This window comes from Ctenopharyngodon idella, chromosome 11, assembly GCF_019924925.1.
Source record: "Ctenopharyngodon idella isolate HZGC_01 chromosome 11, HZGC01, whole genome shotgun sequence".
In the NCBI taxonomy this organism is placed as follows: domain Eukaryota; kingdom Metazoa; phylum Chordata; class Actinopteri; order Cypriniformes; family Xenocyprididae; genus Ctenopharyngodon; species Ctenopharyngodon idella.
Window position 1 is genome coordinate 22,623,114 of NC_067230.1, and position 15,001 is coordinate 22,638,114.

General features: G+C 35.8%; 1 protein-coding gene across 2 annotated transcripts in view; it reads right to left on the reverse strand.

Annotated features, from left to right (window-relative positions):
• Positions 1-15,001, reverse strand: part of igsf21a (immunoglobin superfamily, member 21a) — a 220,966-nt gene that overhangs the window by 119,748 nt on the left and 86,217 nt on the right. For both annotated transcript variants that reach the window (XM_051911709.1, XM_051911710.1), the window contains exon 2: positions 10,863-10,975. In XM_051911709.1, coding sequence (XP_051767669.1) covers positions 10,863-10,975 — 113 coding nt within the window. The remainder of the gene's footprint in view (positions 1-10,862; positions 10,976-15,001) is intronic.

Genomic DNA, 15,001 nt, shown 5'->3' on the forward strand with positions numbered 1-15,001 from the left:
GTTGTCTAGATATAGTGGGTCACACCGTAATGTTGAGATCACATGACAAGCCATGTCTTGTTTCTACTACCACCAATAAGAATAAGTTTAATTTATACAGTGCTACCCCAGTGCTTAAGGTGCTTTACAAAATGCATAAAATAAAATATATAAATGACATAATCATGTAAACAAAAATGCATACATTTTACATTATGCATTTTATTATGCTTATATATTTCTTGAGTTTTTAGAATATTTTTGTTTATTTATTACATATACTTTACAATACATTTTGTGCATTTTTTAATGCATTTTAAGTATGTTTTGTTGATATATTTTATGAAAAAATATCTAAATATACAAACAAAATATTATTTATTTAATACATTTTTGAAACAATATTCATAAAATATCATGAACACTACACATGAATACTTGCATTTTATAAATATTTATGCATTCTGTAGGCTATTTATTATTTTTATATATTTTATCGAATACATAAAAACGCATAAAAATATATAAACAAATTGCACAGTATAAAATATAAATAACAAAACATATTTTATATAATGCATTTTGTGGATAAAATATTTTTTGTGAATTTTGTAAAGAATTTTTTTGTTCATATATTTTATGAACAACAGAAATACATGAACTTAAAATGTACTAAATACATAAAGAAATGTATACACTTAACAATGCATAAAAATACATAAATATAAAAGTACATTAAACAAAACAAGCTAAAAAAATTAACAACAAACATAAACAATACCCAACATAACAGTCGAGTCAACAGTATAATCCAGAGAAATGCTACAGATCAACATGTCTGCAATTCACCACTCCAAACAGAATAAGAGCAGAAGAAGAATATGTCCAAACAAACAGTTCATGCTGGAGCAAACTGCATCAACAAGGGAGGAAAAAAGAGACAAAACTAACAAAACATTCTACTTCTACTTCATAAATCCAGGTGTCAGTCCAAGATGAGTGGATGCAAAGAAAGAGACTTCTCAAAGGGAAAAAAAATAAATAATTTTTTTTTATATAAATCCAGAAACAACCAAAGACTTTGCTGAGGACATATAGCAGCCCAAAACAAACACAGACAAAGCCATTTGTTGGGATTCAGCTCCCCACTCAACATGCCATAATTGTTTGGATCCAATTTCAATTTTTAAAAAAATCACTGAAAGCTTTTTTTAGTAATGGCATGAATGTTTTTTTCATTACCAGGAGCATGACTAACATCATCACACAGAGTGATGGGTAGAATTAATATTGCCCCGAGCCCACGGGGACAGCACTGCCCTCGCCTCTCCAGATGCCTTTGAGCTTGGCAGACTCAGAGGTCAGCGTCTCATTTTACACCGACAAAAATCTATTACAAAACCCATCTTTCTGCACAAAGAGTTATACCCAGAGGAGGAGAGGGAGGTTTCTTTAATTGTTTCTCCTCTGCCACACAGCTGACCCAAATAGCTGTGGTCCGCACCGTAAAGATAAGCGCAGGACGAGAAGCAGCGGCCATTGATCTAGCTCAAAACTTCAAGCCACTGGAGGATGAAGAGTCAGAAAGGGCAAGAGAGACGCTTCATTTCGACAGTAATGACCATGTTCTACGATTGATTTACAGCTGTCAAAACCACTTAGTGTTACCACAATTTGTACCCGCTGTGAAAAAAAAAAAAAACATCTATCCCCGCATGACCACAAAGTTGCTAAAGTGATGTTGAACTTAAACTTTTTTCTTTGTTTGTTGTTGCTGACAGATTTTTTTTTTTTTTTTTTTTTTTTTTTGAAGCCATTTAAATGTGCTACATTTACACCACTAAATTTAACCTTGTTCCTTTGGCTGGATGGAGAACTACCCTCATGCTGTATTTTCCCTACTTATTCAACACGCAGTTTCCTGCTGGCATCTGTTGGAAAAATGTGTTTTAGAGTGCAGCGTGATGCCCATGTAAAACATTTTCTAAAATCAACTCAGGGTGTACTTCTCTGGCACAATCAGCCCTCTTCAAGCTGTTGCCACTTTCAAATGGCATCGCTGAACCTTTTAGACGTACATCAAGTCCAGCCAGTTTGTTCTGGGTGCTTCAAAAAGAGGAATAGAAATTCTTAGGGTTTAGAAAAATAACTAGATGGCAGCTTTACAATGGGGGAACATTTGATTCTTCTGAACAAAGACCCATGCGCGGCCTCTCCTGGACGTGCTTTCCGTTGAGAAAACTTTCTCCCTAAACTGCAGTATGACAAAGCAAAAAAAAAAAAAAAAAAGCACTCAAAAAATAGCACTCAAGGTGAATTGGACTTCATTTTTCCCCCATATCCCTGAAGAAAACATGTATTTGGCAGGGGGCTATGACAAAGTCTCATTCCTATTCTAATGCAAATGTCACAATCAGCCTTTGATCCACTCCTAATCGCTCAGTAAACAGTTTTGTTTGATCATTCTGTGATAGCAAGATGAATTTAGAAAATCTGTTTTGAGACCAATGATGTCTGCAATGTCCTAAAAAAAGTTATTACTTATAGCGGATAAGTTTTTACAAGTGTCCTACAGAGGTTTTGCTGTCTTTATCCAGAGTATGTTTAAACCAGGGGTTTAGAAAGTATGCATGGGGGAGAAAAAAACCTGCAAACATTGTAGATAATTTTCCAGATATTTCTTTTATTAAATTTGGCTTCAATACATTTTAAATAAACAATATAAAAATATATAAAATTTAATTTCGCAAACAACATGCTGTCTTTATATTTTAACATTTAATATTTTTGTTAGACACTAAAAATAGGTCTTTACATGAAAATATACACACTACTGTTCAAAACTTTGAGTTTCTTTGGAACTAAAAAAAAAAAGCACAACCATTTTTGATTACACTTAATTTTGATGGCCCACTTTAGACATTCTACTAACTATAAGTAACTTTGCAACTACATGTCAACTAACTCTCATTAGAGTATTGGTAGACTAGACTGTTAATAGACTGTTAGGTAACCCCTTATTTATATTGTACACGTCTGCGGCACGTTACGGCTGTGATGCGGCTATCGGAGCTGATTTGCGGCCACTCTAGTGTTTGTGTTTACACCCGCTGCGCCGTAGCACGTTTCAGAAGCGTCCCAGAAGCTGCTCGCCACGCTGCTTCGCTTAAGATAGGAGCCAAGTCTATTTTTGACAGATGCAGCGTCCAAGCCGCGCAGCTCAAATACAACATAAAGTCAAAATAATCATTCTGTGAAGACTCCTACTCATATTTCACATCACTAGGAGGCCAGAAATTGACGACAAGAGATTCGAAGTTGAAAAACTTTAAAAAAATTTGTCCTTGTCATCCGTAACTGGACTTTTAAGCGTATAACTTTGTCTGTAGGCTACAGCAAAATAAAGTATGGCATTGCAATTAACACAATTAAACCGGACAAAATATAACAATTTAGCCATTAAAAAAAAACGAAAAATCAAGGTAAACAACATCGGACAGGCAAATCTAGTGGTCTCGCGAACCCAGCCGCTTCCCCCCGGAGCTTTAATGCACCGCAGGCGCGTGCAGTGTAAACAAGGGGTTAGGGTTACGTGTTAGAGGTTTGGTTAGTAGGATAAGTTGACAAGTACTTGCAAAGTTACTTATAGTCAGTAGAATGTCTGTTGGGGGAGAATCAAAATAAAGTATTAACAGATATTAAGTAAACCATCTACTAATACTGTAATGACTGGTAGTGGACATGTGGTAAGTTACTTATAGTTAGTAGAATGTCTAAAGTGGACCATCAAAATAAAGTGTTACCTCTTTTTTAGCTGTGATAATAAAAAATGTTTCCTGAACATCAATTCAGCATATTAGAATACTTTTTGAAGGATCGTGAGACACTGAAAACTGGAGTAATAGCTGCTGAAAAATCAGAAAAAAAATAAATGCCATCAACAAAATAAATTACATTTTAAAACAGAAAAGAGCCAGAACACTTCTTTCAAAAATGTTAAAAAATCTAACCAACCCCAAACCTTTGAAAGGTAGTGTACCTGCACTTATATTTAAAAAGGGGGGTCTCATTGGATTCATCAAATTTGGGGGTCATTGGAATCGACAGGTTTAAAAACCACTGCCTTGAATAATTTTAGTCAACAAATTGGTCTTAAAAAAGAACAAAATCATTAGGCTGGTTTCCAGGTTGATCATACCACAATCAGACACATTTCTTAGAGTGTGTTTACACAGCAGACATTCTTACATTCAACAAATGTTATGGGTCTTGAGAAGGGTTTTAAAAAGTGACACTATTTTTAACTTGAAATGCTGTCAAAAAACACAACACTCGTGGTGCAAGATGCTCTAAAAACTGTCCAAATATGCCTTTTTGCATGTGTATGGTGTTAAGCACAGCATGTTGTCAGCCTGCCAAATAAAGAACCACCAAAATACATAAAGATGATGAAAAAATTCAAAACTTGACCTCACTAATCAGCTAGAGTCAATCATCGTGACCCATCACTAAAACAACACTTCAACTATTTAACAAATAGCTTTGTTGAATGTGTTCACAACATTTTAATAGCATACTGTATTATAGACACTCAACATAATGAAAACAGCCAATGCATAATGACATTCAGTACATTTTGCTCCACTTTGGCACACTGCACAAACAAGGCATTCTGGTACCATCAGATGCGATTTCCTTTGGAAAAACAACTCTGAAATTGATAGGATGATCATCGCTTTCCTTTAAAAACCCATGTAATTTAATGGGACACAGCTTCTGAGAGGAATATTAAACAATCTTAGTATGGAGTGCAGCTCGAAATACTGTAGCAAGCCTGGTTTATTAGATTTTCTAATTAATTTCTTTATTTTCACACCACTTACTCAGCAAAAAACACTGTACGTTTAATGAACGAAGGTAGAGACCTTTAAAAAAAACTAATTGAGAAGAAATTTTAGCTTTTTTTTTTTTTTTTTTTTCCCATTTCAGAGATAACAATCTCAGTGGCAGTAATTCTCTAAGCAAAATCGGTCTTTTAGGGGCTCATTAGACAGCAACATTACATTTAGAGCATCATTTGCTCTGGAGAGCTTCCTTGTGTGGATTTGCACTAGATATAAAGAACTTAGCATCTTTGATTTTTATTTTTACCTCAGAATATTGATTCAAAAGCTTTTCAGAGCCATGTTCAGCGTAAATATCAGAGGACATCAAACAATTACGTGGACCATTTGTTTGATTATTATTATATGCTGTATTACCCTCATAAGCCTGAGTTACTTAGCAATAATTTGCTACTTGTGTAACAGGGTATTTAAACCCTTGTTAAATGATTAAAACCTCATGTTTCCTATCATTTCATATAGGGCATCTCACCTCAGTGCTATAATTTGAAGCTTTAACGAAAACCCTAATAATCACATTGTTTTCACAGCCTTCACCTCAGACAGCCTACACAGCCTACACAGCATAAAGCACCGCCTTCAGAAGTAATCTCGATTCTTTAGAGTCGTGGGAAGGTAAAAATATCCAGAAAACAGTATTTTTAGCTACGCCGTGCAACTCTCGGCGAAGACTAAAGAACTTTTTTTCCCGCCGAGAAGGAAATTTGCATGACACAATTACACAAGGGCTTCTAAAATAGCAGAAAGAGTGGCATGTGGGGGCCCCACAGGAGTGCACCAACTACACAAAGTGAGAACGCACAGATCTGTTACTATAGCAACCAAGTGTAGGAATTTTTCAAACCAGGAATTGAAATGCGGTGCCTCACAGGTTTAATGTTAAGAATCCATTTTGTTATTCAGTCTGAGATCAACACCTCTGGGTCAAGAGGTCCTCTGCGGTTGACAGTACTGTACAGAACTAACAAACAAAAAGAAAGCAGTTGAGGTAACATTCCTTTATGGTGGTCCGAAAGACAGGCGTGTTAATCTGCACACTCCTCCACTCCTTAAAGCTGCATTATCTTGCCAAGAGCAAAGTCATTTGCATACTGTAATGGTGTGCTTCAGTGTCAATACTGGTAATGGGATTTGCGGAGACGTGGGCTACAAACTAAGCCGGGGAAACAACCAAAGTGTCCGGAATATTAGAGCTGTGTGGGAGCCAGAACGCCGAAGACGTGAACATGAGAGTTAAAGGTTGACCTTACTTTGAAAAACAAAAATGAGCTTTCTGAGATGTTGCTGGGTACTATTCACAGCTTTGCATTGAAGGCTCACCTCGGAAACGCATTATGTTGATCACTCGGCAGTATCAGACATTTCTCAACCACTATTTCAGTGAAGCCTGTTCCTCGTTAAAAATAGGCCTACACTGGAAAACATTTGGTGTAGAAACAATATTTACTCTTAGAAATTTTTACATTGAATTACAAAGAAACAGCAAGCAACACTGAACTAAACATTTTGAAGTAAAAAAAAAGGATTTTCTTGTAAAAAGTACTCCAATAATCTTTAATTTACACTTACAACAGTGTATATTGAGAACTTTCTTAAATCTAGCTCACATGCTGACTAAAAAAAGAAGCTTTATCTAATGCTAGGCTGTTTAATCTGCATGGCCTATCGCAGCAAACCTTTCAGTGGAATTTAACGACACAAGCCGCATGAGTCCTGAGGGCAAATCGGTGTTAAACTCCCTCTACCGGGTGCAAACCGCTGCCCAGCATGTGTAAACCTGCCCTCTGTAAAGAGTAATGAGCAAGAGAGGGTTAATCTGGTGAGATCATAGGTAATTCGGAGTGGCACTCAACAGGCAGTGAGGCGGAAACTCAGCGTTAGCAGCCGTCACCGTCGAGCTGCCCGGTGGGACGGGGCCGAGGCTATCTCTTCATTAGAATGACATAATCAGTACAAGCACAACGTGAGATGAACTGCCAGACGTTTCATTGAGGAAAATTCTCCCAGGATTGTAAACGTGCACCCAGCTCCATGGGCGTAATATAAAACAGCTTCAAAGTGGTTTCTAAATCTATTTTTAGCATCACCCATGGTGCATTATCAAGGCATCAATGGTTAGTCTGTAGTGTTATAAAAGCCCATTCCAATGATCTCACTGGGAAACAGGGACATACATGTGTTAATTAAAGCCTTTCTGCAACATCACACTTATTCAGGATGCTTTTATGCATTTGGACTACTATTTGCATTCGTATTTTAACTTCTAAAGATATGGTGAAAGTGGTAGGTGGGCTCCTCCTTGACTTTGAAGTCTGTGCTCAAGAACATTACAAACCGGAGGTAATCTGTTTAAATAGATTAAAGAATTTTTTTTTTTTTTAACAGTTTTCAACTATATATATATATATATATATATATATATGTATATATGTATATATATATATATATATATATGTATATATATATATATATATATATATACATACAGTATATATATTCACAGATTTATTTAAATTAATGAAAATAATTTTTTATAGTTTTCGTTTTAGTTAACAAAAACAAAACTGATTATTGACACAAATTTTACAATTCGGTTTTGATTCACAAATTTGCTTTTTGATTCAATTCCGCTTTCGAATCAATTCGATTCAATATCAACTGGGGCATGTATCCCAAGTTGTTACATTACTATAATATTAAACGTTAAAATATGCAGATTTGTGTAGGCTACTTGCATTTAAAATAAACGTAAGGACGTTTTTAATAATAATAATGCTATAATAATAACTTTTTAACATACATATGTAATTCAAAATGACAATGTTTCTTCTTGCTTTTTAAAATAAAAACATAGCGGTCATAAACCATGACGGATTTATTCAAACATTCATTAAACACTGAAGAACAGGTGAAGTAAAATTACAATTAATATACAATGTAGTGCATATATTTAGCAAAACGCTCCGCTCTACAGTTCATTTTTCTAGCTAACTTTCGAGTTTATAGACATTGAATGGCTTTTTTGAGGTAAATTCAACATTACGTCTACAAGCTGTTTTATTGACATCTGTCTGTGGTTGAAGCACTGATTGAGCGATTACATGAGACAGGATTCATCATGTGAAAACAGCATAGGCTAGAAGATTGATTCTTGGAATTTAATAATCGATTTCAGTTCATCAAAAGGAGATTCGATTTATATTGAGAAATCTATAATTTTTTCCCAGCCTTACACAACACTACTAATTATTCAGAATTACTATGACCACTATGCCACTCTGAACAATCGAAATAAAGTACTCCAGAGATCCATGTAATAATAAAGTAGACTATATTTTAAGGCTGATCACACTGCTGGAACAAACACCAACATTTTAAACATTCTACAACAGTCTGTGACATAAATAATTTGTTGCATTGTCTCAACAAAAGCCATAATCCAAAAATTATGTTTTGTTGGAGCAGAGTGAACTAGCTTTCATTTATCACATATTATGCATGTAAAACGCCAGTGGATATTGAAACGCACACTCCACTCAAAACTTGATTTGCTGTTGTCATGGACCTGAAGCAGAGGCAGCTATTAAGACAAAAACGAATCCTCCAATCAGGCAACAAGCCTCAATTTGGCAAGAGTGCTTTTTGGCTGCGCTGGTTAAAGAGCCTCTCCATAGCAATATCCTTTATCTGAGTAGCAGAGGAAGCCCCTCAGCCCGACAGACAATCTTAAAGGAGAAGTCGGGCAATGGTGTGCGTTACAAAACCCTCAAACTGGGCCCGTCAAGATAACAGCATCCCTGTAATGAACAACCCACAGCTGCGATCTTTTATTCAAACAGCCTCTGTGTCATCTGCCAGAGCTGTTGATTAGATATTGTAAATCCCAAAGGTTGATATCAACCAGGGTTACAATTTGAACACAAGCAAAAATTGAGAAGTTTAGTCAAATAAAAACCTGAGATTAAAGAACCTTTGGCAGCCAAGTGCAGATAATTGATTTATAATGTATTAGGCCATGTGATGGTCAGCAGTCATAGGAGAAAGCGGGTTGGTTCATATTACCACCTTGCGGTTTTGATCAGACTCCAATAGGCGATTTTGACAGCTCTGCCCGCAGAGGCATTTCCCTTAAATTGTGGTTGTCAATGTGCAAATAGACATTTCTTCTCAGCTCTTAAGCCAATCAGAAGTGCGTGCTTAGCATTCGTTCATTATCACGCGAACGTGTTCTGTTGCAAAAAAGGGATGTGCTTTTTGCTATTTCCACAGGCAAATAACTCTCTGAGGATATGAATTAGGATTTGAATATAAAAATGTATTCTCAATCGTTTCTGTCAAAACCCCCCAGCAAAGTTAACTTTCATCTGGGCAATAAACAGCCAATCATGCAGGGAAGAGACCTTGCACCAACAAACAAGCTTCCTGGAACCTGTACTGATTCAGTGGGACTGTCTAACCGTTCAGTATGATGTATGAGACTATAGCTAATATGTAAAGTGCTATTAATCTCTTTTTGTTCTGTCTGGAAAGGTCAGCATTTGCAAAGACAATCTGGAGACAGTAGATGTGTCGCATTTGTGAACAGAAGGTTGAATCAAAGACAGTGTTTTGCTCTTAAACAGATATGGCCTCAACCATCTGTCTGTACATGATTAGATCATAGTTTTTGACTGTGTATTGATATACGGTACATCCACAGCTTTGAGATTTGTCCATATTGGTTTTACTACATTATACAGATTTTACTTTAGAGCAGTCTGTTCATATATATTGCATATGTGATAAATGCAGCTATATACTGTATAATTTATTCAGAAACGTCTCTTGCAGAAATGCTTAACTAATCCATCCGCTCACTGCTTTGCAATACGCTAATAGTGGATGGTAAAATGTGAAGCATCCAGCTGGGATCCATTAAGACAGGGCTATTATGTCCAGATTAATATTAAAGATGAAATATTTCTGTGCCACTATTTTCAACAAACAAAACTGTTAAAATTATTCCTAAACACTCCCCTGGTCTGCCATTAGTCAAACAAACGGACAGTCCCTCCCCAAATGCACGTCATTGGTTGAACCAATGTTGCTGGTCGGAATAGACAGTGCAAGAGTCAGGTTCCGGAAGTAACAATCCCATTCAATTCCCATTTTCTCCATAGAGGAATTGAGTTTTAATGATAACTTGTTTTAAACGGTGGTATATAAATGCTTTTGTTGAAGCAATCAGCCCACAATATTTTAATTTATTTTAAAGAAATCATGTTTAACAATGAAATTCCTGGTGGAAAAACTACATTATCCCTGATTTTGCATAGAAATCACAAAATCACAACAAGCAAATCTTGCCAAAAGAACATTCCACACTCCCATGAAGCGCTGTGAATAACCTAATAGAGTCAATCACCATATGATCACAAACTAATCCAATATTTGTATACATACCATGTGCATATTTTGCGATGCTATATTGGTTCTATATCTATAATCAACATCTTAAAATCAATAGTTTTATATTTCTCCATTTTTAATTCGACTATGCCATTCGCAACGCTTTACGGGATTGTAGTTCTTTCCCTATTTAAATTAAATACACAATCTTGTACCTTTGTATTTTTGTCTTATTTTCAAATACTAGACACAGGATTGGCGGCAGTTGCATTTGTATGAAACAAGAGCAATACGCAAGACATGAAAGTATCACAGGTTGCGTTGATCAATCAGATATACAGCATTTCCAAGGACAACAGTGAATATTAATGCATATTAATATTGACCATGTAATGTTGCAGCTGACCAATAAGAAGCAAGTATTCCATAGAGATGTTTAATAATAAAAGTCTCTATGGTCTCAAGATCACACAATTTATAAGGCTGAACCTTGCAATAACGGTCCAATCAGACAACGGAAGAACAGATTATGAACACAAACAGTACATTAATGATGAAATATTAGCATATATGCAGAAAACAGCAACTTACCCTGTACCAAACGATCTCTCGCAATCTTCCATCTGTCTTGAAGTTGCACTTTAGAGTCACCGTTTCTCCCACAACAACTGGCAGCAAGGGCTCTATCGTTACGGTCAGATATCCTGCAGAGGCAAAGTAAGACATCACTGGAACCATGTTCATTTTCTAACATTTAAAAAAAAGCCAAATGACCAGATGGTGATACACAAGATGCAGGTTGAAAAGCTTAACATAAACCAGACCACTTCATGATATAATTTATCATATTACTCAGAATTATTACAGAATGAATTGAATTGAAACACTTTTGCTTCTAAGGAAACTAAGACTTTTACTTCAAAACAACTATCATGCTGAATTTGAAGTCTACAAAATGAGAATCGCTCAAGAGTCACGTTTTATGATCATGAATATATCATGAATGTAACAAGGCTACAAACACGTATGCACAAATAGACAATAAACAACGAATAACACACTGAAAAAAATGGTAACATTGAAATAAACTGGTTTTATTCAAGACAAAAACATTACGATCGCAGAATTAACCGAAACATATTCATTTATACCACCAAAACTATTTTTTTTTTATGGGTGAAATCAGAGAGAAATCCCTTTTTAAAGTTACAATTGCAAGTTACCATATTTTACAGTGTATAGCCGTTTTTGTTTTTGCAGTACTTTGCTGTAAAAGTGTTTAACACTTTATTTGTTGATAAAAAAAAAAAAAAAATGAATGTTGTATAATTTGTTTGTAAAATTAGTTATGTAAATTACATGCAGATCTTCAAGTGTGTTCAGTTCTACAGAACTCAAGTTATGCTAATTTTTGTAATTAAAAATTAAATGAGAAATCATATTATTTATTCTGTTCTATAATTCAAAGATATGACAACAAGATATGAAGCAACACAAAAAGAAAAGGCCCCAAAACTCTGATCGGCTCTTCAAGTGGATCTGCATTTCCCTAGTATCAAACAGATCAAATAATTAAAAAAAATTAGAAAAGTTTTAAAATTTAATTAAAAAAGTACAATGTGACAAAGTTGTTTTTTTCACTAGAGCCACATTCTCAAACTTCTCAACAGCACATCACACACACTCAGAAGTGTGAAGGAGAGCTTCTTTTGCTCCATTAATTACACTTAAGCCATGGACACTTTGCCATCTGTTTAATTTTGTCTCCAAATCAGCTTGGCTATGGCAGTCCCACCCCACAAACAAACTGACACTTTAGCTAACTCCTGCTAGCCACAACTATAACAAACAATTAGCCAGCGACTTCATGTCTTTTGAGGACCTGCACTTCATGAAGCCGACCTTTTCGTGCATGTTATTTTACCTTATTTATTTGCAAAAAGCTTTTTTATTGTCCTAATATGCTTTGTAACAAGTTTTGCGTCATTTCAAAATTATTCTATGGGAAACAAACTCCTCCGCATCACACAGTGCACCTAATTCACATATGCAGATCTCTGGATAATTTCTGATCAACCAAATACGTGCTCCCGGTTTAGGGAGTTAATGAGTGTAATTACAAAGTTGATCACATTTCCGAAACACTGAAAACACATTTATCAAAATGCTTGGATGCAGACATGAATGACAAATGGAAGAGCTCTCGCCTCTTAAGGATAAAGATGGAAACGTCCTGCTCTAGTGAGCGCTCTCTCTAGCTGCCTAGCAGGTGGCCTGGATCCTACTGACTGCACAGTCTATCCATCTAACCAGTCAATACTCCTCTTACCACAGACAGTGAAAGAGGAGGCAGATCCACAACATCAATGTGAGGAAACTTCAATTGATTATCTTCTTTTACTATATATATATTTTTTTCATTTATACCAAATCCTAGTATGCCCCTAATGCATTAATTTCTTATCACAAGAGGGGATGATAACTGCAGATGTTTCATGTTCATCTGGAACATCACTTCATAAGGAGATATCCAATCTTACATGCCAGTGCATGCTGGGAAATTAAGTCCCTCATAGTAGGGAACAAATTAAAATAAAACTCTTTAGCGCTTCCTGCCAATCTGCTCATTAACCTTAAAACATTTAATTGAAGACTATAGACTACAGCAGATTTATTGAATATTGATGTGAAATGATAAACATTGGGGTTTTGAAAGCTCCCTAGGGGAGTGATTATTACCTGGAGAATGAAATATTAAAATATCCAAATCGGTATTCATTGCCACTTTCAACAGAAAATTTCACAGTTGACATGTTCATGTGATTACAGCCTTGACGTGCTGTTTTACAATCAAATATCTTTTACTTTTACATCACATTTCGATTCCACCTAATAGTGATATGTCACATTAGATATTACTCTATAATTCAACAATGCTGTAATACAATTTCAGGACCCTGGACAGCAACACACAAGAATTTCCCCAAGAATCCACAGTGCTTTTAGAACAACATTGCTTCTAAAACTCATTTATTTTTTTTTAAGCCTCTGAATGAATTATGCATTGCACCCAAAACAACAATTGTTGTCAAGTGCTCAAACAAGTATGTGAGCATGAATCATTATGCATCAACGTACTCTAGGAACGTAAATGAAATGATTCGGTGAACCAATTCCCTGCTTTTCAATAATCTGTCCATCTTGAGGTCTCAATTAGCTCTTGTCAGACAAAACAGCTCAATTGCTCACCGCATCGGCCAAGGCCTTATCACTGTGTCTGACTGACAGAATTGACTTGGCAATTCTGTACATTTATCTCAGTGGAAGACAGAGCAGCTCACTCTAAGCCTCGAGGGAAATAAGGGAGCAAGGATAGGAACAAATTCCAGCAGATCTGCGACCTCACTTCGTTTCAAAATTCCCAAACTGTGATGGAGCCTGAACCCCAAGAAATCACTTTCTCCCAAACGTTGCCTTCTAGAAACTGAGTCGGTTCCTGGGTCCTAAAGCAAGACGTATTGAGCACAGCTGGACTGCTGAAGACATATGTTGTAAAATGCACCATATGTACAAAGGCAGATGGACATTTCTTTTAAATTATGAAGACTGAGTCCTCTGTCGGAAAGACTCATTCTAAAATGTTACGTTCCAATAGTAAGGTGCAACACGTGAAGCATTCTCTCTGAGATCTAGCTGCACCTTGATGTGCTTGTTAAAGAATCTTAATTTAATCATCACGCTCGAGGGATCTTTACGCCGGAGGAGATTTGAATGGATAAGCCACAAGAGCTACAGGTCATTAAAAGGAGCTGAAGCTCTCAAATAAAATCCTTTCCACTTAGCACCCATACGTCCATAAAGAGCTTTGAAAGTCTGCGAGGCAAGCATATGTTCATATGTGGTATTTTTATTTAAATGTCAAATCATTAAGTAGGGTAAAAAAAAAAAAAAGATACTTAAAGAGGTAGAAAATTATCACTTAAAAAACAGCAATTTGTTCTAGCTGAAATAGATTTCTTTGTGTGTATATACACTGTATATATGTGTACAGTATGTGTATACATATATATATATATATATATATATATACATACATATATATGTGTGTAGATAGATACATAGATAGAGGTTAATAGAATTGGTTGATTGATTGATTGATTGATTGAACAGCAGTGTATATTTACGCACAAATACTCGGAACCTTAAACCTTGTCTAAAAACTCTGAATTGTGCTCGTGTCTACTTTCTAAAATAACTAACTTAACTTCTGCCTGTGTTTTAATAGCATCCTATTAGGGTCAATGCTTAAACAATAGCGATTAAAGAATAAATTACAAGTTGTAAATTGGAACCGACACTGTACAAAGGACGTTGATGTAACATACTTCTTTTGTCCAATCTCTTTTTCCTGCATTGTTAATCATTCCGCTTTTGAAATTCAAATGAGACACAGTTTCCCACCCGATCACGGTTACGGTAGCCTTAGCGTGCGGTTGTATCCTTTTGTGTTTGGATGCTAATTTCGAGGCGAAAAATGGCTATAAGCAGAATGGTGTGATATTGCGTGACTTAGTGATACGGAAAGAGCCATGAGCAGGGATTTTAAAATAGCTCATTACATGGACTTGTGCACTTGGGTCTGAGCAGTACATATTTCAAACCCCCCCCACCCATCCCATCCCAACCGATGTCCAACTGAGAAAGGTCCAGGTTTCATAAGTCTTCAAAAG